The sequence below is a fragment of the Pteropus alecto genome, unplaced genomic scaffold, assembly GCF_000325575.1.
Source record: "Pteropus alecto unplaced genomic scaffold, ASM32557v1 scaffold22, whole genome shotgun sequence".
Classification (NCBI taxonomy): domain Eukaryota; kingdom Metazoa; phylum Chordata; class Mammalia; order Chiroptera; family Pteropodidae; genus Pteropus; species Pteropus alecto.
In genome coordinates this window covers 6,648,337-6,671,015 of record NW_006434839.1, presented here as the reverse complement: position 1 = coordinate 6,671,015, position 22,679 = coordinate 6,648,337, and the positions used below count along the sequence as shown (strand labels likewise).

At 36.0% G+C, this 22,679-nt stretch overlaps 1 protein-coding gene across 1 annotated transcript in view; it reads left to right on the top strand.

The window, feature by feature from the left end:
* Positions 1 to 22,679, top strand: part of EXOC4 (exocyst complex component 4) — a 643,761-nt gene that overhangs the window by 183,637 nt on the left and 437,445 nt on the right. The window contains 1 exon segment of the mRNA XM_015588393.2: positions 136 to 224. Within this exon segment, the coding sequence (XP_015443879.1) occupies positions 136 to 224 (89 nt within the window).

Genomic DNA, 22,679 nt, shown 5'->3' with positions numbered 1-22,679 from the left:
GCCCGTCCTGGCCCTGTTGTGGCATAGCCAGAATGTCTAGGTCATGGAACTTTAGAATACTTTGGAATACACAGCTAGACACTCCGCCCGTGTGGGTACTGCCTAACCATTTGTTCACGCTGCGTTTCACTGCAGGTTCGAATCGTCCTCCCATGCCATCAGTATGAGCGCCTATTTGCGAGAGCAGAGAAGGGAGCTCTACAGTCGGAGTGGAGAACTGCAGGGTAAGTGACTGAACTTCCCTGGAAAAATTAGTTTTCTGGAGGAAGATCCGAAATGTTTGCAGAATGTGAATTTGAGGTCTGCATTCACAGGATTCTTTTAAAATAGCGAAAATTTAAAGACTTGATAATCTGTTTCTTCTCTCATTTCCCAGCATCTGCTGCCAAACAGCTAAAATTATTTCTGTGGCCACAAGATTAATAGACCTGCTACCACTCAGGTGGGAACTCAAAGCAGAAAGAGATGCGGTCAGTCTCTCTTTTGCTTTAAGGTGGTGGCAGACGTGAGTCCAGTCCCAGTCTGGGAGACGCTAGTCTTCAGTGGCTGCCACTGTTACTTTTCGTTATTGTTTTCAATACTTTCTGGAATACGTCAAGAGTATTTGAGATTTGCACAAAGGCAAATGAGGCCTCTGTCATTATTTAAAGGGAGGAAAGATCCCTCTAAACAGTACGTTCTAATCAACTATGACTTTGATACACAGGATATTTGATACCCATATGTGGTTGGTTACTAAAGAGTTGTAATCTGCAGAAAAAAATACTTAAGAAAATAAATTATAAATAAATTTAATGAAATCAAAATCAGACCAATAACATTTTCTTCTGTGACAAAAAGGATCTAATCATGGTAAATGTAGTCAAGAAAGATTCGTTAGGGTCTGCCAAGTGCAAGACACCTTAGGCATTGGAAGGGGTAGAAGTCAAGTACAAGGAATAAAAGATAAAGACTTAAGATCTAGTTATGAAAAGTAAGGCGTGAATGCCAATACCAATATCAGAAAGTGAATGCTATCAACTAAATAGATGGTATGCATAAAATTGCTACAGGAGTTGAGCAAAGGGAGTGATTATTAGATTATTCTAGAACTATAGGCTCTCTCAGGGATGGAAGGGAACGTTTTCAATGTTTCGATGCATTGGAGGCACTTGGAACATTTTAAGGTGACTAGCTTATACAATTAAATATTTAGTTTTTAAGACTCGTCATAGTTCTATGTCAAAATATTATGAAGTAACCAGCTAGCTTTTTTGGACTTAGACTACATTGCCTAGTCATTCCTGTGTTTACCTTCATTAATCTAAATATCTATAATTTTTTCTAAAGATCCTGCTGTGCTCTCTCATAGTTATATCACAGCAATAATTCCACAACTCATACATATAGTTACCATGACTAAAAGCCTAGAAATATGATGGAGGATATAAGGAAGATGAGGTTAGCCTACCACCATTCTATTTAATATTAAAGTGTTGCTGTACGTTCTGGAAAACAGGCAGTGTGCATCTTGGAGTCCTGAAGTACAGGAGTACAGAGAGAACTGGAGCAAATGAAGGAGTGACGCACTCTGCAAGGAGTGGAGGAGGAGGGTGACCCAGGCTGCAGCAGGCAGCTGTCTCCCTGGAGTATGGGGTGGACCGCGAAACTTGTAAGGAAATGATAGTAATGGAACACACGTTCCTGTAGGGCTGATCGTACTTGAACTGCCACTCAGGCCATACCAAGGCTAGACATAGCTTTCATACTCAAAGTGTCTAATTTTAATTTCAGCGTTGGCTTAAGGAGCAGTTTAAATTTACCTTCATTTTTCTCTTTATCTGCCTTTTAGTATTTGAAATTCCTTTAATGGGGACAAAGGAGGCTTTTTTTTTTTTTCTTTTTTTTTCTTTAAAGCTGGAATCATGATCATTTCATTTTTTATTAATAAGCTTAATTTTTAAAACTAGTTTTAGGTTCACACCAAAATTGAGCGGAAAGTACAGAGAGTTCCTGCACCCGCCTCCCAGCCCCTGACACACACAGCCTTCCCTACTGTCGACATTCTGTACCACAGCGGAGCCCTGCAGTTGACACTTAAGGTGAAAAGCTGGTCACATAACTAGTGAAAGACCACATAAGCAATGCAGCTTGTCACTCAGATTCAAGCATGATTAGTCAACGAGGATAAATGACTGATACTAGATTCTTTCTTGTTGGATAGTAAGAGTGGAAAGCATTCTGTGCTCCAGCCACGTGGAATGATTTTCAGTGGCTGCCCACCTTTGGTTGTCTGGGATTTCTGGAGAGACAGTATAGCAAAGAGCAGAGGATTCTGGGACCAGGTTGCCTACATTTAAAATCTAGCTCCCTATTTACTAGCCTCTGTGCCTCTGTTTTCTTATCTCTAAATGGTGATAAAAGTAACAATACTTGTCCCATGAGGTTGTTGTGAAAGTTAGGTGAGTTAAGCTATGAACACCGTTTAGAAAAGTGTGTGATGTATGGTAGATTTGTTTTGCCTTCTTATCCTCAAATATTACTACAGGTACTGACTGTTCAGAGTTTTCATATACATTCTGTTTGTCTCTTTGTCTGGCTAAATCCTATTCAGCTTTCCAACTTAAATTTATTTCCTACTCATTCTGATGAGCCTTCCCTGCTTGTCCCTCCTCTCCCCAACCTACTACACACACTGTCTGTCTGTCTGTCTCTCTCACATCTTTTAGTGTTCTGTTTCTGAGCACTTTCTATACTGTATTGTGGATTAAGGCTCACTCGTTTTGAGTCTGCCACAAAACTCTAAGCTCCATGAAGGAAATACTATTTTATGTCCTGTGCTTAGCACAGCGCCTGGTTTAGTAAATGTTCAGTAAATACTGACTCAGTGACAGTGAACGAGGGCGGCTGAGGAAAGAGAGCATACCATTGAGAGGAAAGGGCCCGGAGGAGACGGGGCTACTGACAGCCATTATCAATTTCACAGGTTTCATTAGTTTCTAAGCTTAAGGAGTAGAGACTATATATTTTTGTGCAGGTATTTGTTGTTGTTGTTGTTCCCTGCAGCTATGTATAGCTTTATTAAATAGAAATGTTGCCCTGAAATCTGGCCTAGGACAGCACTGCTGTGTGTAATTGAAAAATATTTTAAAACCCAACTGAGTTACAGAGGAATTTAGTTCTGTGAGAATGGTTAATTGAAGAATCACTAGAATCTAACTAGGAACTTTCCCATCTGTGAAAAAGTTAATTGAAATATGGAACTTGCAAGCACTAGTCTATTGTACTTACCAGTGTTCAACAAAATAGGAAAATTATCTCTGGTTACAAGGGTGAATGTAGTTAGCAAACATCTCATGCTCATAATAATCATTACAAAATAATTGAGTTGATGCATCACATGGTTGGTGAGAGAATAGATCAGCTGACCAGTTTTTGTAAAAGTTTGATGGTATTTCATTCAGGAACAAAAATTTCTTTCATATGAATGCTTTTCATATTTCAGTAAGAAAAAGGGGTCAAATCGCACCTATTTTCCATTTAAAAAATGACCTTTTTTTTTTTTCCCATTTATTCTGTTAATCTGGTCCAAAGACCATAGAGGGATCTGCATTTCAGCATATCCTTGAAAAAGCATAATTGAATAGTTCAGTCAAATCATAAGAGACTGGCAGAAGATCTTTGTCTATTAACGCCACACATCTGCTTCCCAGTGGTTCGGTTCATCGGGTCAACTTTTCCTTCTGTTGCAGGGAAAGCAGTAAAGAAATCCACCAGAAAAGACCATCAAAGTAACATTAAGAAGCTCCAATTTTACAAAAGTTAAATTCCTGCCAACGTTTTCACTTTATCATGCAATTAAAAATGTTACTCAACCCAGCAAACACCCAAGGGGAAAATAGAATGAAAAAAAAAAAGATTTCTTTGGTATCATCAACCCATCTCAATTGGCTCTAACTGTTATGGTACAGATGGTTCGTTATATAGTCTGCTGTTGGCAATTGAGCTGAATAGGTGGGGATGCTGTTTCAAATTGTGTGCGATAACAGGTGGAAATCTAACTTGTGTTATGTGTCTACGTTAATCATAGACTTCCTGTTGTTTTGAGCCTCTCTGTATTGCTTAGACAGCGGTGTTGTAGGTTAGAAAGATATTAGTTTTAATGAACATTTAGTTTGAGTTTAGCTTCTCACATTTAATGTGTGATTCTTCAGGAGAAAAAGATAACTGATGAACACATTCTCATGAGGGTTAAAAAAAAAATTGTGCTGCTCGTAACCAAAATAAGCTCTTAGGTTATTCAGTCCCACTGGGCCTCAGTTTTCTCTTTGGAAAATAGAGCTGTTATCAGTTCGATATTAAAACTCTGGAAAAATTAGGATAGCTATTTTAATCTAATTTATATTAGAATGGCACTTTACAAAACTTACCATTGTGGAATTATGAGAACTGCATCCACTTCTTTATCTTTATCTCTTTGTTTTCCTCCCCTCCCGCTGTTTCATTGAGTTGGCTCTCTTCGAGGTCACTGAGACCTCCATCTTGGCCAGTTCAGTGTTTGTCTTTCTGTGTTCATCACGCTTGACCTTTCAGCAGCTGTTGCTCTTTTCTCCTCCTCATGTTTTTTGAGGCTTTTCAGGCTCTCTCTGAAGTGTCTTATGGTTTTGTCCTGGGATTCTTCCTGGGATCACTCTTACCCAGGTGATCTCAGCCAAAACCAAGCTTTGCTTAGTGCCGTGGTGCAGATACTTCGAGATCTAGATCTCCTGCCCAGATCTCATTGTTGTTCCCTGACCTCTTCCAGCATTCCGCTCCCTACCCGCATCCTGTCATTCTTTATCATAACGTGTTTTTATTTTTCTTATAATATTCTTCTTAATATGTACATTTCTTTTTAAATTGTTAAATTTCTACTCTTCCCTCGGAATACCCAGAATGCAAGCCTTATTCATTCATTAGTGCATGCCAGTGTCTAGGACAATGCTTGGCTTGCATTAGGCATTTAAAACCTATGATGAAAGAGGCCTCTATCCTCAGTACTTCATTTGTAGGTACGAGCCCACTTATTTGAGAAACCCTCGTGGGAACTTTCATAACCATAAACAGAATAGGAATCCTGTGACTTATCTTTGGTCATTTTCAAAGATAATAAAGCTCATGAATGGATAGAGAACATTATTTGTCATTGATCCAAGTAAAAATGTATACTCAGTTTTGATTATAGTTTCTTTTCTGTTTTGGGGCTACTTAGTACTTCTATTTGTCCTCAATCACATTACCTTTAGAGTGCCACTTTTATTCCTATTAGTTTAATGAGTGGCATTTCTATATCCCTGACATTAAAATATTCTATGAAGCTCCAACCACTTGAGAATTGACTTCGCTAAGAGGATTTGCTTTATATAGTAAATATGGAAGTACTGGCATCAGGGAAAAACTGGGCTCTTAAGCTGAACTGACCTGAATTTTCTGTTTTCCTCTCTAATGGGTTGTTGGTGATTGGAGTTCTGGATACTTAAAGATATTGTATGTAATTAATCTGTTTGGAGGTTCCTTGCCTTAAGGTAAGGCAATATTTGAAATAGATTAACTATGAGTTGATTATCCTTTTTACACAGGATATATGATAGGAGTCTTTTAAATAGCAGGCTGTTTATAATGGAGCATTTCAAGCAAGATTTCAATTGTGCACACATTATCAGGGACATTTTAGCTGAAGTGAGATACAGCAATTTTACGCTCATGTCATATTTGTTCCACATTCTTAAATATAAGAAGTGCTCATAAAGCTTTATATCCTTAATTTTGATTAGAAAATGCTTTGTAGTCTTTTAAATTTTGCTTGATGTCTTTGTTAATAACATTATACAGGGGATATGGAAAAATGTTTTTTTTTTCCTTGAAATTACATATAATTATTTCAAAATAACCTTAATCTTTTATAGCTATCTCTTTTTAGATTGTAAAATAGTGTGTAAGAATTGATTCTCCTTTCTTTTGTATATTTATATCCTTTTTAAAAGACTGCTCTTAATTTACTTAGATGTAAGATTTGTCCTATAATGAAATTATAATACAATTTTTATAAATGCTAATTTTTTTATTCCTAAGAAGTAGTAAGTCAAATATACTTTCGTCAGGTGATGAACAGACCAATGCATTACTTCAAATATTTTGGGAAATGAAGGTATTCTTATACCAAGATTGTCATTGAGTGTATCACTCCTTAGCTTTAACCTATGCAATGTAGATATTTATTTTATTTAAAAAGGTTCTTTGTGTATTTCATTTACATGAAGTGGATTTATTTTTCTGAATAATTCCAGTTAATACAACATCTTCTCTACCCGTGGCAGCTGCATCATGTGGAAGAGCCTGGAGGTCACAAGAAAATGGAACTTGAGAGTGTAAAATAGCTATCACAAAGCCTTAATAAAGCCTAATAAGAACTTCACTCTTGAGAAATAATCTTTGGTCATCACACAGAGCTAGTTAATGACATATAACCTTATTAAAAAAAAAAAAAAACAACTTTTGTTCTACCCATTTATTCCTTAATCCATACAGATATGGGAAAAGAGGGAATGCTGTTAAATGAGATACGTATTTGAGTTTTAAATGATACATATAGATTTTTCATTGTTTATATTATACTTGTTATTTTTATTTTTTTAAAGTATGACAAAACAGCTAAAACTTTTAACATGATGTTAACAGAAAATTCTAAAAGTTAGCTTCTAATATTTGGTTCACATTAAAGTTTTAATAATGTAAAAATAACAACTTTGGTCATTTTTGTTTTAAAGACTTTCTTTAGGACCATGAAAAATTATATTTTTGGCAGCTCTAGTACTTTCTATAATGTAACTAATTCTGACTTGAGCTTTTTTAGAAAATAGAGGAAGACTACAAATATTTATGGTATATAGTGAGTTAAGTCAATATTAGAAACTGATAAGAATGCTAAATAACAAGTTTATTATCATTGTATCAATAAGGCACAATTCATAAGGTGATTTTACATTTTCAAAATGAAGGTTGGGTCTTTTCAGCAATACTAATAGAGAATATCTTTCTAAAATGATCTTATCAAAACTCAGAAGAAATTGATTTAAACATGCATATAATATGTCTAGAAAGTAAACCAATAGGTTTTAGTGGTAAAACTCATCATCTGTGCTTTTCAAACTCATTTAAACTTTAAAACTCATCATCTGTGCTTTTCAAACTCATTTTTTAGTCCTAGAACCTGGCTTCTGTTTGTCTTATTTCACAGTTCAGTACTGAAAATAAATTTAAGTGGGGATAGTTTGACAAGTAGAGTTGGAGGCTCTCAGACCCGCCTGCTTAGACCCCCACTCCATCGTCCCTTTTCCTCTTCTGTGGGACCCCTGAGGCACCATTACGAAACCAGAGACTCAGAAGCAGCTCTCTAAGTAAAGGAAGATTTGATATGGGAGAGAGATGATGTTACAGATTTGTAGGGATATGACAGAGTAATCAGTGGTGGGTGGTGAGACCACTGATTCTTCATAAACAACAACATAAAAAGACGTTGGATTTGAACCTTGTATCATTTAGGAGAATAAATTTTTGATGGGTTGGAACTCAAATGTGAAAGGCAAAACAATTTATTGACAAGTATATTCATAGCAGCATTGTTTCAATAGCAAAAACCTTGAAACAACTCAAATACCATAGACAGGAGGAGCATGGATTTATAAATTGTGGTGTAGCCATACAGTAGAATATTTTGTAGTGATGAAAATAAGTGAACCATACTATACATTAACTTGGTTGAATCTCAAAAGCAGTCACTTAAGAATACATATGATCTAATTCCATCTGTATGAATGTTAGAAACAACTAAATAGTATCTTTTTTAGTTATACATCCTTATGTGATGAAAATGTGATGAAGGTAAAGTAAGGAGCATAAATATAGAACTCGAGAGGATGAGAGAGGGTGTAATCAGAGGAGCATATGGGCTTCAAGGGTAATGGTACTGTTTTGTTTCTTAAACTAAGTTAGGAAACACTCTTTTGGTTTTATTATTTTTAAAATTGTACAAATGTCATATACACTCATATATTTTATACATTTTATAAGTACAGATATAACATTTAAAAAAATTTTTAAGTCTCCAGAGATAAAACCATGTATGTAGAGTAAGACTTCTATTTAGAAATCTAAACCAGATTTGGAGTTTGTTGTGATGACAGGATTGGTTGTTTGGGCTACACCCTTCCACTGACGTGGGGAGTGAACTGGTACTGTACGTTAGGTAGTTCATAAGAAGACAGCTTCGAGACAGGAGGGCTCCCTCCCCGCTTACCCGCTCCTTCCTCTCTCTCGTCCTTCATCTGGGATGTCAGAACGTAGCATTAAGTGAAGCCAGCAGCTATTATGCTTTTGTTTCCTGTGTTTTCTTAGACTTTCTGTTTATCAATTCTGTACAGATTTATTATGTTTGTACTAGACACTTCACTAGGCCTTTGGGATCCAATAATTGACAGAACCTAGTTTTGCCTTTGAAGGGCAAAAGAATAGAAGGGGACCATGAATGTGTCACAGAGATTGGCTCTTGTCCCCCAACATTTGTTTTCTTCTATATTAATAGAGCCCCTGGTTTTTAGCCGGACACATGGTGACCCCAAAATACAAACATTGCCAAGCTTTCCTTGCAGCTAGTCATGGACTTGTTATTTAATTCTAACCAATAGAATGTGAGTGAATTTGACGTGTATAACTTCAAGTCTTCAGTTTAAAAGGAAGGAACAGGCTCTCCTCTCCCAGCCCAATGCATGTGTAAAGATGTGCGTACACCCAGTGTGAATGAAATGCGTGCCGTCTTAGAGCACGCGGGTGAGACAGCACCATAGGGATGGTAGTGCAGTGAGATAGGAAGAGCCTGGGTTTCCGATACTGTGGAATGTCACACACCTGATGACCAGAGCCACTGTACTGTCCCAGACATCTCCATGAAGAGAGGAATAAACTCTGACTTAAGTCACTAGTATTTTGGTTCTGTTACTTGCAGCCCTACTTATATCCTAATTAATTCAGCATGAAAACAAGTGATCACAGTACTGTGATACGTATTATGATGGAGTTGTGTATGTGTGTATCTGTGTTTGTATATATAAATAAATATGTAACTGAGATGTCTGTGTAAGAGCTGGAAAAGGCAGAGAGACTTTCATAAGTATTTAAGTTTCAAGCTGCTTATAAAGGATGAAGAGAAATTTTTCAGAGAAAGAAGAGGTGGGCATGACAGGAATAAATATGAAAGTGAGAGTATAGCTCTTGTCATTTCATAACACGAATTGGATATAAGTTTTTCTATTAATTAAGGAAGTCAGTTTATGTATACAGACCTCCACTCATTATAATTTGTTACTTTCAAGAGCCAGAGATGATAGAAAGGACCCCAAAGCTGCTGTGAATGACTTTGGCCATTGTTCATAACAATAAGAGATTAAAAATTGATAGGAACCAGTGTTGTGTACTGGTGGTGATAGGAAAATAAAAGTTATTGTTATACTTGAGCAAAAGCTAAGTGTAATCACATACTGGACTTTGAGTGGTGTTCAAGTAGTAGAGCCATGCCACTTTATTATTAAAAATCCTATAGGAAAAATAACTTTGTTTAAATGCAGTTATTGTAGTGTATGTATCAGACTGTGCGTGGTAGATTCAACTGGAGACATTGGCAGGGCTGTATCATGAAGGATCAGCCTCAAGTAATTCCAAAGTATTCTGTTCAGCATGGACTACAAATAGCAGCTCGTTCTGTATGAAGATCGCAAAATTCTGTGTGCTCACATCTGATTTTCGACTTGTCATTTTGGTGTGGATGAAAACATACATCAAGTTACTTTTGGCTTCACTACAATTTTAAACTCAAAAAGCCCATATTATAGTAATATATGATAGTATATATGAATGCTACATGAATATTATAATAGTCATAATATAGGATGTTCATTCCTAGAATTGTGGTGACATCTACTGAATTGCAGCCAGTTCATTTGCATATTCATGCCCACTTAGCTCAAATAAGTCCCTGTTTGTTTGCACATTAATGTCTGATTTCAGCACCAGTTAACTAATTTACATATCCCTGTTCAGTTGGTTAGTGATGTTCATATGTGAGATATCAGTGTGGCTTTTTGTGCTTTGAGTAGCTTGGAGAGCATCGTGGTTTAGAGAAAGGATTACCTATGACTCATCCTGCTTTTACCAGGCAAGCCACTTTACTTTTCTGAACTCTATCTAGATTATTCATTTGTATAATGAAGTTAGCGACACTTACCCTGCCTAGTTTTAGGGTTGTTGTATCAATTGACATATTGGAGGTAACAACATATAGTCAATATTTCTAGGCCAATTATATTCTAGGCCTTGCTCCTGGGACATCTACATATGGGAGAGTTCTAGGTGCCATGGAAGACAAGACATGCAGACAGATATGGTTTTAATGAATGTTATAAGTACTTTGTGAAGCACGGAGGGAAAAGCTCTTAGTATTCCTAGGGGGAGTCATGGAAGGTGTTACAAAGCAGAAATCATTATACTGAAATCGGAAAGATGAGTTAACCACACTGACCAGAGAAAGGGCACTCACTGCAAGTAGGAATAAGAGGTAAAACAACACACACAGATGTGTGAGGGCTTCGTGGAATTGTAGATATTTTGTGGTTGAAGTATAGAATGTACGAAGACTGGACCTGCTATAACAGAAAGAAGGCTTGGTTTTTGTCCTGCCTGTGATAAGGAGTACTCTAAGGCTTTAAAGCAGGAGAGTGACATAATCAAATGTGCATTTTTAAGAAAGTGTTCTTTCTGATGGCTATGTGGAGGATGAATTGAGTACAGTGAGATTACAGTCAAGGAGGCAAGTTGTGTTGTTATTTCAGGTGAGAGCTTATAAAAGTTTATGCCAGCTTTTTAGAAGGAGAATAGCAGTGAGAATGGAGAGGTGGGAATAGATCCAAAAGCTAATTGGTAGAATCAGTTAGACATGGTGACTCATGGTGCGTGGAATTTGAGCAAGAGATAGGCATTTTGGCTGATTCCCAGTTTTCCAATCTGGTGATCTGTGTAGATAATGATGTTATTTGTTAAGATAGGAAGTATAAGAAGAGGAGTCATTTTTATGGAGTGTTAGATAAGGGGTAAAGGTAGCTTTTTAAAAAACATTTTCATATTTGTTTCTCTTTTGGTTTTCTTTAGATCTCTCTAACTGTATCTAATCTAACTAATCTAATGTATTATCAACTCTCTTCTGTTTAAGGCATTCAGCAGTTTTTGATTACCTGTTAAAGCCCTGGGTGTTGGAGTTATGATTTTCTTCCTTCCTCCTCCTCCTAGTTTAAATAGCAAATACTACTTTCTCTTTTATAGGCTTTTGTTGATCCATTAATTTTATTACCCATTTTAGTCTCTAAAGAATATGAATTCTTTAATTTTTATTCCTAGATGTACTCTGTATTTACATTTAAAATCAAGCTACCATCCTTCTTTCTTAAAAACTTGTGATTTTATGCAAGTCACTTAATCACTTTTCTCATTTATGACGAGAAGTTAAATGATTTCTGTGACTTTCATTCAGTCTGAAGCTCTAGAGTCTTGAGTCTCAGCTCCTTGGCACTACCTGTTCCTAGAGATCTGAGTCTGAGGGCTGGTTAGAATTTCCAAGTGTGGTCTCTGCTGTCAGGCTTACTACCTGGGCGGTTTTGGGCAAATTAACTAACTCCTTTGCATGTCAGTTTGATTTTCTATAAACTGTAAATATATAATATATGTACTTCATAGGCACATAGTGAGGTGAAATGAGTTAACATATGTAAAATATTTAGAACTGGCCTACATTAAGTACCAAGTAAATGTTAACTATTGTTAATTTATCTCTGATCTGGAAGCACCTAGTGTCATTCTTCACACATAGGAGACGCTCAATAAATTGTTTAAAATTAATGAATGAATAATTATGCTAATAGACAAATAAATTCAAGTAGAATCTCCTAGAATGGTCTTTAGAACATTTTTTTTTTGTCCTGTTTTCTTCTTTAACAAAAGTCCTCCTGGAGTGCTGAGAAAAAGTGTTTACCTTCGCGATCATCCAGATCTGATAATGTTAAGTGGCCTCCTCTGCGATAGTCTGGGTGGAATTCACATACATCTCTAACCAAGAGGGCAGCACTTAGGGACTCCCTAGTGATCATTTATATCCACTCCAGAGATAATATTCCTGACAATAATAGAAGTGGCCATTTCTCTTCAAAATTGATCTTCAGTGTCACTAACTCTGAATTTTACTACACAAATAATTTAAATTACAATGCCCAAGGGGAATAATTAGCTCAGTTTTAGATGGCATTCATTTAGTTTTTAGCCATAATTGTTTCATTTTATACTTTGGAATTTACAGCTCAAATATTTTGAGTAGTAATAATATGCATTATATAAACAGAAATTGTCTCTAACACATGAGCTTTTAGTTCGTACCTGTGTACCAGGCACGTGGTTCATAGGGGAGAAGTGCTGAGTCACTTCCGCTCCGAAGTTAGCTGCTAAGGGTGTCGGGAGGGAGCCTGTCTACAGCCATCTTTCTTTCTCCTCACAAATGGCTTGCGTATTTTCTACTTTATCGAGATAATTTACATACAAGAAGCCACATTCATATAAAATGAACAATTCAGTGAGTTTTGATGGATGTGTATACCCATCAAGATACAGAACATTGTCATCATCCAAAAGTTTACTTGTGTCTTTTTGCAGTGCCCTGTTTTCTCCCTTCATTCCCAGCCTCAGGTAACTACTGAAATGGTTTACGTCATAATAGGTTAATTTGCAATTTCTAAATTTTATATAAATGGAATCATATAGGATACAATTTTGTGACTGGCTTCTTTTATTCAACACGATGATTTTGACATTCATCTATATTGTTGGATATATCAGTAGTGTGTGTGTGTGTGTGTGTGTGTGTGTGTGTGTGTGTGCGCACGCGTGCGTGTGTGTGTTATTGCTGAGCAGTACTCTTGTGTGGATATACCACAGTAGATATGGATATACTACATTGTTTATTCTTCTAGCTTTTGATGTATGTTCGCGATGTTTCTGGTATTTGGTTATTGTGAATAATGCTACTCTAAACATTCATGTACACGTTTCGTGTAGGACATATATTTTCATTTCCTTTGGGAATACCTAGCAGTGGGAATGCTGGGTCATATGGTATGTGTATATTTAACTTTTAAAGAAATATCCAGTTTTCTAAAGTGAGAGTACCATTTTATATTTCCACCAGCAGTGTATGCCAACACTTGGTATTGTGTTTTTTTAATTTCGGATATTCTAATGGATGTACAGTGGTATCTCATGTGGTGGCTTGTACACTTTTAATGTAATCTCTTATTGATGTAGAAGGCTATACCTGCGGGTTTGGAATCAACTTCAAATCCTTTTTCTCTTGTTATAGTAATTAGTCCAGAGTTGTTAACTCTATGTCACTTCTTTTGAAAAAACTTTTTAAAAAATATCTATGTCTGTGACGTTTTTCAGTATGGAGAAAATATATGTAACTATTTTACAAGTCAGCTGGAAAGCCACATATATATTCATTTATATGTTAAAAATAGTGCATACTAAAAGTACTCATTGTGCATTTATATAGTTCCAGCATCTTCTGATAGTTTGTATAATGTCAGACAGCAGAGAATGAATTCTAAATAAGTCCTGCTCTTGAGCTAAAAATTACCAATTGTTGCTTTATTAATAATCACAGGACTAATGCAAAATACAGCTAATTAAGACTTTCTATTTTTCTTTGAGTGCCACCATGGCAGCAAATGGTATCTTAAAATGACAAGCTGCAAATTAAAACTTGGAGGATGCAAGACCTAGCCTAAGGAAAATGAAGTTATGTATAGGTGACTTGTTCTATTCGAATTAATCAAAGGTTGCTGGTGTAGACCAGCTGTGTTGTCTGATGACAAAAACGAATCTTGACATTTTGGATAATGAAAATTCAGTTCAGCACCTCTTAGAGGTATGTATGATAATATATTGTCAGTCAGAAGACGAAGGAAGCAGGGGGAGCAAAACCCCGGTCTTATTAAAATAGACAGTGTGACAAGTGGACAGTGCTGGATCTCCAGTTTCTAGGGGAAAAAAATGTCAAGGGAAACCTCTTTTAAAAAATGATAGGAATTGCTGTTTTATGGAACGAGGGTGAAAAGATTTGACTTCTGCTGCGTGACCACTTTGACGGTTGCCTTTGTTCATGATTCCTAGTTTCATGGTTTATTTTATTGGGGTGCAGGGAGAGGCATGAAAGGCCTGGAAAGGAGACTCACTTTTTTGGTTTGTCAGTATTAATGCAATCATCTAGTTCATACCTTGTAAGCCCACTTATTATTTCCTCTGCGAGTTTTTTCTAGTTTGGCGGATTAGCTGCACTGTCTCTTCAAAGGCTATTCAATCAAGGAGGGGTTATTAAAACCAGGGCGATTTATGACTGAGAATTAATTAGAGAAGCATTTTCATGCAAAACATCCAATTTTTTGATTAGCAATGGAGCGGGCCGCAATTAACACTCTAGGAAGCTTAAATTTCCAGCTTTTTGATTCTCAGGAAATGAGATTATCAAACCAGGGTCAGACACTTGACAGGAAAGCGGGGGTGGGGAGTGTGAAATTATATGTAAAGAAAATTGTCTTTAGATTTTAATTCTGAGATTGCTGTTTAGGCAATGGAAAATTCAGAGAAGGGGAAGAACAAAAAATGTGAAAATGCAGGAGCCTGAAATCCCTGATTCTTTCGTGGCCTCTTTACTATGCAAAGTATCTGTTGTAAATGTTTGCTTAGAATATGTTTTAGAAGCATAGCAATATTTTTTGTTCCTATGTTATTACTTATTATTCAGCCTTTCTCCAATAAATTTCTTTTAGATATTCAGTGGCTGAACAAATATTTAAAGTGTTTATATGCTTTGGAGAGAAGCCAAATTTTTTTTCATTAGAAAAGGAACCTTCTTTTCTAGGTGGTGGTTTGCTATTTTTATAGTCTGTTTTTTGAGAGGGTGTTTTTAATGATTTCAGATCACTTCAAGCATACTTTAGATAGTTACCTCAAGGCATAGATTACCACTTAATGACATGTGACCTTCGTCAAGCCGAGGTACGCCTGACATAAGTCAGGCAACCCATACTTCCTGTAAGACAGAGCGTATTCTGTCATCATCATAATCAGTGCTCCCTAAGTATATACGACACAATGAAAATTTATTTTTTGAAAATATTTTTTACCTTCTCTTAATTTCGACATCAAATTTCAATTGAGAAATAGAGGAGCAATGTATCTTTTATATTAGCTCACTTCCCTGGCATAAATCTATCTTTCTCTTCTTTATGCATTAGGTTCTAAGATTCCTAAGTCAAGGGACCTTGTCAATATTTTTTGATCATCCTGACTTCTCTTTATTGCTCTGTTTTTTGTTTTGTTTTTTCACTTTTTATGGTGCTCTGAAGCTTTCTGTACTATTGACAAACTGCTTGATTCCCAATATCTGAGAAATTGTTAGTGTTGGCTACTCAGGTGGAACACTGGTGAAGAACAGATTCTAGGCCTACAGTAGAGATGGGGTTTGAAGATTGGTTAATGGGCCTGTGGGAATCTGGCTTTTCTCCTGTTCCCCCAACCTTGATCTTCTCTATTCACATAAAGGTTAGGAACTTTTGTTAGAATCTTGGGGGTTTTTAAAAACAGCGTCTGTACTGTACTAAGCAGTTTCTTGGCGGTATTAATCATAAATGGAAGAGACCGTAATGGTCTCTCTATAATCAGTGATTTCTGTCGTTGCATTTTTCTCCCCAAAGCGTCTCTGATTTAAGAACATGATTCATTGATCTGGTCTATCACTCTTCTAATCCCACTATGGATTCGCAGCTTTATTTGTCAGTCTTGCTTAATCCTCCTTCCTTTACTATTGAAGAATATCTATCACTGGATGAGTGAAAATTGGTTGCAGTTTAATTTTGGGTAAAGAAGGAAGAAAAACTGACAATTATAGGCTGGAGAGTTGATCTTGTCAGATTTATAACAGTCAACCTCAATGCTGATCTTTATGTATTTGGGTGTTGATGATTATGTGCTTTTTTGGTGCCCAATATTTGCTGAAAGAATTTATGGTGTTATGCTTCTAGATATTTTCTTTGTTGGATAATGTTTCTACATCTCCAGGTCTATCACATAGGGATCCTAAACAGATGAATTAGGGATATGTAACCTACTTGTGCGTACTTTGGGAAGAGGGGTGCAAGGGTGGCCTTTGGGGAGTCTGTGACCCCTGCATTGTATGCAGATTTATGGAGGAAGGGGAAAGAAAGTGCCTCGGTTTCATTAGGTTTGCAAAATGCTATTATTACACATGTATGTGTATAAACACACGCACATACACAAGTACATACACAAATCGGTTCCCAACTTTGAGAACCTTATTATCTATAGAAGAAAAGAATAAAACAACTTCAGTAAAAGCACACAAAATGATACCCTTTTGTAATAAGTGTGAATTAAATACATATATACTTATATTCAAATATTTCATTAAGTATCAAAGGTAGGCAGAAATAGTTGAATCTATAATAATTGAGAAAATTAATCAAGAGACATAGTAATTAGATATGAATCATTTTAAGGAAAGCAAGGACTTTTGTTTAGAGGTGTGGAAAAATCAAGGTATTCTAGATTTTTTTTGTTTTTTGTTTTGGTTCTCTAATGTTAGGTTTAAAAAAAATAGTTTGGTATGGCTTAAACAATCAATTAATTAAGTAACTTGATTTTGCTTTAAGAGGCTCACAATTGATAATAACCTTATTACATGCTGGAATTCCCAGTGGTGGGGTGAGGATGTCAGGTGTTTTACCGACAACACTTCTGCTTTGTTTGGTTTGCTGTGTGCTCAGTTTCTGTAGTGGTGGATGGTGGACTTGGGAGAAGCGATTTAAAAATCTTTGCTGGTGATGACTGGAAAAGATAGCTTTTACTTTTCAGTATTATATTATCAATCTTAATAGTGACTGACTTATGTATATTTATATGATTACATATATTTATCTGTATAGACATAGATATTAAGGCTACAGATAGATATTTAATTATTGAAATTTCTTCTGAGAAAATTATATTATTACTGAGTGTCTGAAACTATTTTAACCCCATTTCCCTTTAAAATACTTGATTTGTTAAGGATACCCTTTTCTAGCAGAAATAGTGTAAGAACAAAGAAGCCCATTCTCTTAGGATCCTGATCAGTCTAATTTATGAAATTAGATTTTTATGTGCAAGACGGTTGGTTTAGGCCAGTGAAAAGTTGACAGGTTAGGGTTCAAAGCAATAGATTGGGAGAGATTCAGGTCAGAGGCTGAAATATATGAATCGTTTGTGTGGTAGATGGGAACCCTGGAGCTGCTGAGCTTGTGCAGTAGCGATAAATTAGCTCAAGACTAAGACTTAGTTAAGAAGGTTCACTCCTTTAGACACGCGAGTGCCTCGAATAAGTTAAGGAGAGAACAGACAAGTGGGCATCTAAGATTTATAAGTGTAAAAATCTTCTAGCAGGTTTTAAAACTCACCTAGATGAGGTCTTAATGACTCCCAGTTAGCATAATCAAATACTTGTTTTTGCTTCTATTGCCTTTCTTCAGTTTTGAGCCCAATATGTCCAAATTATGGGTCTATTTTAATGGTTGAGTAGTCTCTAACTCTTGACTACAGGTTCTTGGGTTAGAATTGTATGTCTTTTGCAACCATTGTGATAATGATTAATGAAAAACAGTCGTCGGCTGACTAATGGCATTTTGTCTTTAATGGAAATATCTGTTCTGATGACATGAAGTGAACCAGAGCCATGAAAATTTTTCTAATATAACACCAAGAATTTCTCCGCATCTCTTACATGAACCTTCTTTGTGGCCCTGGTAATTGCAAGACCTCACAAGTTCCTGAGCGGACCCCCAGCTCACTTTGATTCTTCTAAAAATTTAGTACTATTGCAAATACCATTGGTGATTTTAGATTTCTTTCTACTTTCTTGATAGTATATTAACAAAAGCTAGACATGCTATAGTTAGATTCCCTTTAAAAATGTAAAATATGTTGTAGATGATTAGTTTCTTGGATGACTTCCCACATTTCTTTCTGGGAGTCTTAATTGCTATGGTTTTGTGGTTGTGTTCAACTTAATTGCCATTAACCACTGCCGAAGTCTCCTGCTTACTTACGGTGTAGTCATTGCTCGTAAGCAGCATTTTGTGCAGGATGCATGAACAGTCCCTGAATGTATAAATCCTTCCAAATGCTCTTCCCCATCTAGAGTTTCTTTAAAATGGGAGCCATGCTGAAGAAATATTTTCAGAAAAACTCTTTCCATAGCAGTCGACTTATTTGGTAGTTGTATTATAATTGACAATCGCATGATAGGTTATGTCTTAGTATACCTAAATGGATTAGGAAGAAATATTGCTTGATATTTATATATGATTGATTTGACTCTGTGGTAGTGATCTAGTAATCTAAATAAATAGTCATGTATGTGACTGAAAGGCAGATGCACTTCGGTGATGTTAAACCCCTCAACGACATTCCATTCCAACTCTGGTGGGACTAGGAAGCATCTTCTGAGAATATAGTCCAGTGGTTGTTAAACTATTCCCTAGAACACTGAGAAGCCTGAAAAAGTTTAAGAAATTGACCACTCAGGATTCCTAGTGCTCCCTGCAAAACTTCAACCAGGGATGCTGAAGTTTTTTGTTTCTTTGTTTTATATATTGGGATTCAATATAAGATTTTTTTCTTCCAAATGTTCCCATGTATAGCTCTGTGTTTTTTGAATTTTATACATGAATTATAGTTCATGCTTGACTGGTGTAATGTTTTTTAAAACTTAAAATCTTTCAACCTCTCACTCCTGTTCCTCTGTACAGACTATATACATTGTGAGGAATTTAGTGTGCATCTTTGTAGTCCTGTTTATAAATTTATATGTGTATTACATGATTTTACATGAACACATTTTCCAAATTTTGCTATTTCAAAAATGTTGCATTAAACACTCTTATGAACATTTGTGAATACTCCTTTAAAACAAATTTCTAGAGGAAGAACTCCTGAGTAAAAGGATAAGCCTATTAAAAATTTAAATATGAAAATTTGAATTTGAACAGACTACCGAATTACACTCCAAAAAAATGTTTCTAGTGTTTGTTTCCTCCAAAAGCCTAGGAAAGCATTCATTTCTGTCCTTGACATCATTCGATATTATCAGTTTTCATACCAGGTTTAGCATGTTTTTCTAATTTATTTGACATTTGTAGTTTTTTCACTGAATTATTATTAAGGGTCTAAAACTATTTGATCCTTGACCCCTTTTCTACTTATTTATTGGGTGTTTGTCTGTTTTTTCTTCTCTTTAATAATTTTCTGATACTCTATATGTTCCAGATGTTAGTATGTTATACTTTTTTTTCTTTTCCTAGTCTGACATTTAGATAAGATTTAATTTGGAGGGAAAAAAGATTATTTTTCTAAAAGTAATTTTAAAGCCACTAGCCTAGTAATATTTTTGATGGTATGATTTCTTTCAGATAGATGGATGTTTAAAAAAGATTCTTAAGTAGAAATTGCAGTTTTCCTTGGGTAACCTCTTCTAATGTCTCATAATCCCTACAAACTTTGTTTCTCAACTTAATAAAAATAAAGAAGAATTAACAGGTTCAACTTGTCTGAATATTTAAAAAATTTTCCTACCAACATAAAATATCAAGATTTTATTGTCTTTTAGTTAATATTTCAAATCTTTAACTACCAAGTAGCAACTTGACTTCAGTTTTTCTTCCTAAAATTAGTCTGTTTTATAGACTATGATCATCATAGAGTTCCATATGGATAGATTATGAGTGGGCATCATCTGTACTTTTTAGAAGGAAGAACAGATGTTCAGTAACTTGCTGTAGATCATACCACAGCAGAACCAGAAATCAGAATCTCAGTCTGTTGAGCTGGGCTCTCAAGATAAAATGCATTTGCCATGCAAATGGGGCATAACCATCCTGTCTGGCAACACATGGCTCAACATATGGTATTTCCTGTAGAAGACATGAGAATCACTCCTGCGTTCTATTCCTCAAGACCTCCATGTAGAGGTACCACTTGGCTGATAACTGTACCTGAGCATGGCTGGAAGAATTTTAGCAAGACCAGTTGACTTATTTCCCCTCCATCAGCAGCAGTTAGGAGTGAAGTATAAACCGAGGTGTAAACTAGGGCATTATAATTTCTCTCCATGGCCACAGAGGTGCCGAACTGAATGTATAATGACATTTCTTATCTGTCCTTGGAAAATTATGTCTTTTCATTGAAAGAAGTGGAATACGGAGTACGTCCTGAGACTGCTTTACAACCTTGGGTTCATCAGAATACCTAGAGAGTTTGTTAAAACACAGATGGCTGGACCTCACTTCCTTAGTTTCCGATCTAATAAGTCTGTGATGAGGTCTGAGAATGTTCTTAAATCATGGCAATGCTGCTGGTCCAGGGAACACACTTTGAGAACCACTACTCCAAACCTAGTAATAAAATGCAGAAAGGAGGTGCTAATCAGGATAGCCCTGTTGCTCAGACCAGCTACTTTTGTTGCCTCTTTAACACTGTAGTGCTTAGGAATGATCTTCTTTCCCCTGGAGAAGAACAAAGCTAATAGAATTATGCATGTGCATTAAGGGATCATCAACCTTACACCTCTTCCCCTGGGCCCAGAGCAATTTGAAAAGAGACATTCCCATCAAATGACATAAAACCTGTAGCTATAGTAACAAATTAACAATTACTAGGATCTATAATTGGGTGTTTGTACGAGTCTCCTTCATTTGAGTTTTGTGCTTGCGTTACAGAACTGGAGATGGGGAAACGTTTAGGAAAAGGATGAAGGGTGAGCTTTCAAACTGTTATCCAAACAGAGGTTTCAGACTCTAATTTTGTGTTGAATATGAGTAGTCAGTTTAGATGCTGATAAGGAATATCCCACATTCTTGAAAACAAAAAAGTACTATAAAAGATACTGTCTTCGTGCTAGGTGTTTAGTTGTACATTAGAGTTGAGTTTTTATTCCAGACTTCTGATTATTTTTGGTCCTGAGCAATTTTAAAGGGAATTGAGCAGAACCTGCTGGTTGCTTAGTCAGTATTCACTTACCAGCCTGCTTCTCCTCCTTAATTTCCCTACTTCCAATTGTATTCTAGATGGTAATGTTCTCAGCTTAAAAAATACATTTACCAGTGTCCTTTGCAAGTGGGTGTGATCAACAAAGTATAAGAAGAAGTATTTGTATAGGGCTTCTGAGAAAACTTCTTAAAAGGAGCTGATTTAGCTGGGATCTACCTATTTATAAACATTCCTCTTTCTCTCTGCCTGGAGTTTGGATGCCATGGCTGAAGTTTTAACAGTCATCTTGGTCTGAGGACACCTCGATACTGGAAACCAAGCACTAATTGTTGTTAGAGCAGGAAGATCCCTGATGACCACAGAGTCAGCATTCCAGCCAGGACTCTGTACCTTCAGATTGGAGAGAAATGTAAAACTCTGTTTTCTTTGAACAATTTATGTGTATTTTCTGTTATTTGCAGGCAAACCTTGCTATTAATATTAACGATGGCATTTTCTCTCTTTAAAGAAGGATATACTTTAAAAACTATGAGCATTTCTACTGCTGGCCCTGTAAATTTATTATAAATTATTTCACATGTATAACTGGATCCCTGTCATCTTAGACTTTTTCTTTTTTCCCTTTTCTCCTCTTGAAATAGCAAGTTTTTGGATTCAGATATACCTGTTTTATTTTTAACAAATTGAGACATAATTAAAATAACAAAATTTACGCATTTTAATAAGGATAAACAGTGATATTTGGTGAATTCACTAAAATTGAGTTGTACAGATATTACCAAAATTCAGTTTTGAAACATATTTGTCACCCCAGTAAGATCCCTTGGGATCATTCACAATAAATTCCTGCCCTAGGCTCAAGCAATCACTGTGAAATCACTACTTTCTGTCTCTAGAGATTTGCCTTTTAGGACACTTCATATAAATATAATCCTACCATTATGTGACCTTTTGAATCTGGCTTCTATCAGTTAGCATAATTTTGAGGTTCATTCCTGTTGTAGTATATATCAGTAGAAAAGCATATTACTTTTTCTTGATGAATAGCATCCCATTATATGAATATACCACATTATGTTTATCCATTCATTGGTTGATGGAATTTTGGGTTGTGTCTATGTTTTGACTATTTTGCATAATGCTATTGAATTTTCCTCTGCGAGGCATTGACACTGGTGGCCTTGAACTTTAGGTTCTCCACTTCATAGTGTGGTAACTTCAGGTAAGTTGCCTAACTGCTCATCTCTAAAAGATGTGATTTACTTGTCTCTAAAAGGTGATGATATAGTCTTCCTCATGAAATTATTGTGAGAATTAAATGAAATACTGTAAGAGCTCATTTATTAAAAAATCTAAACAGCAGAGACATATAAGCAATAGGATTACTTTAAAAGCATTCAAATCACACCATTACAGTGATTTTCCATAATGCCCTGTGGGTGGTAATGGGACCCACAGGGCTGCAAATGACT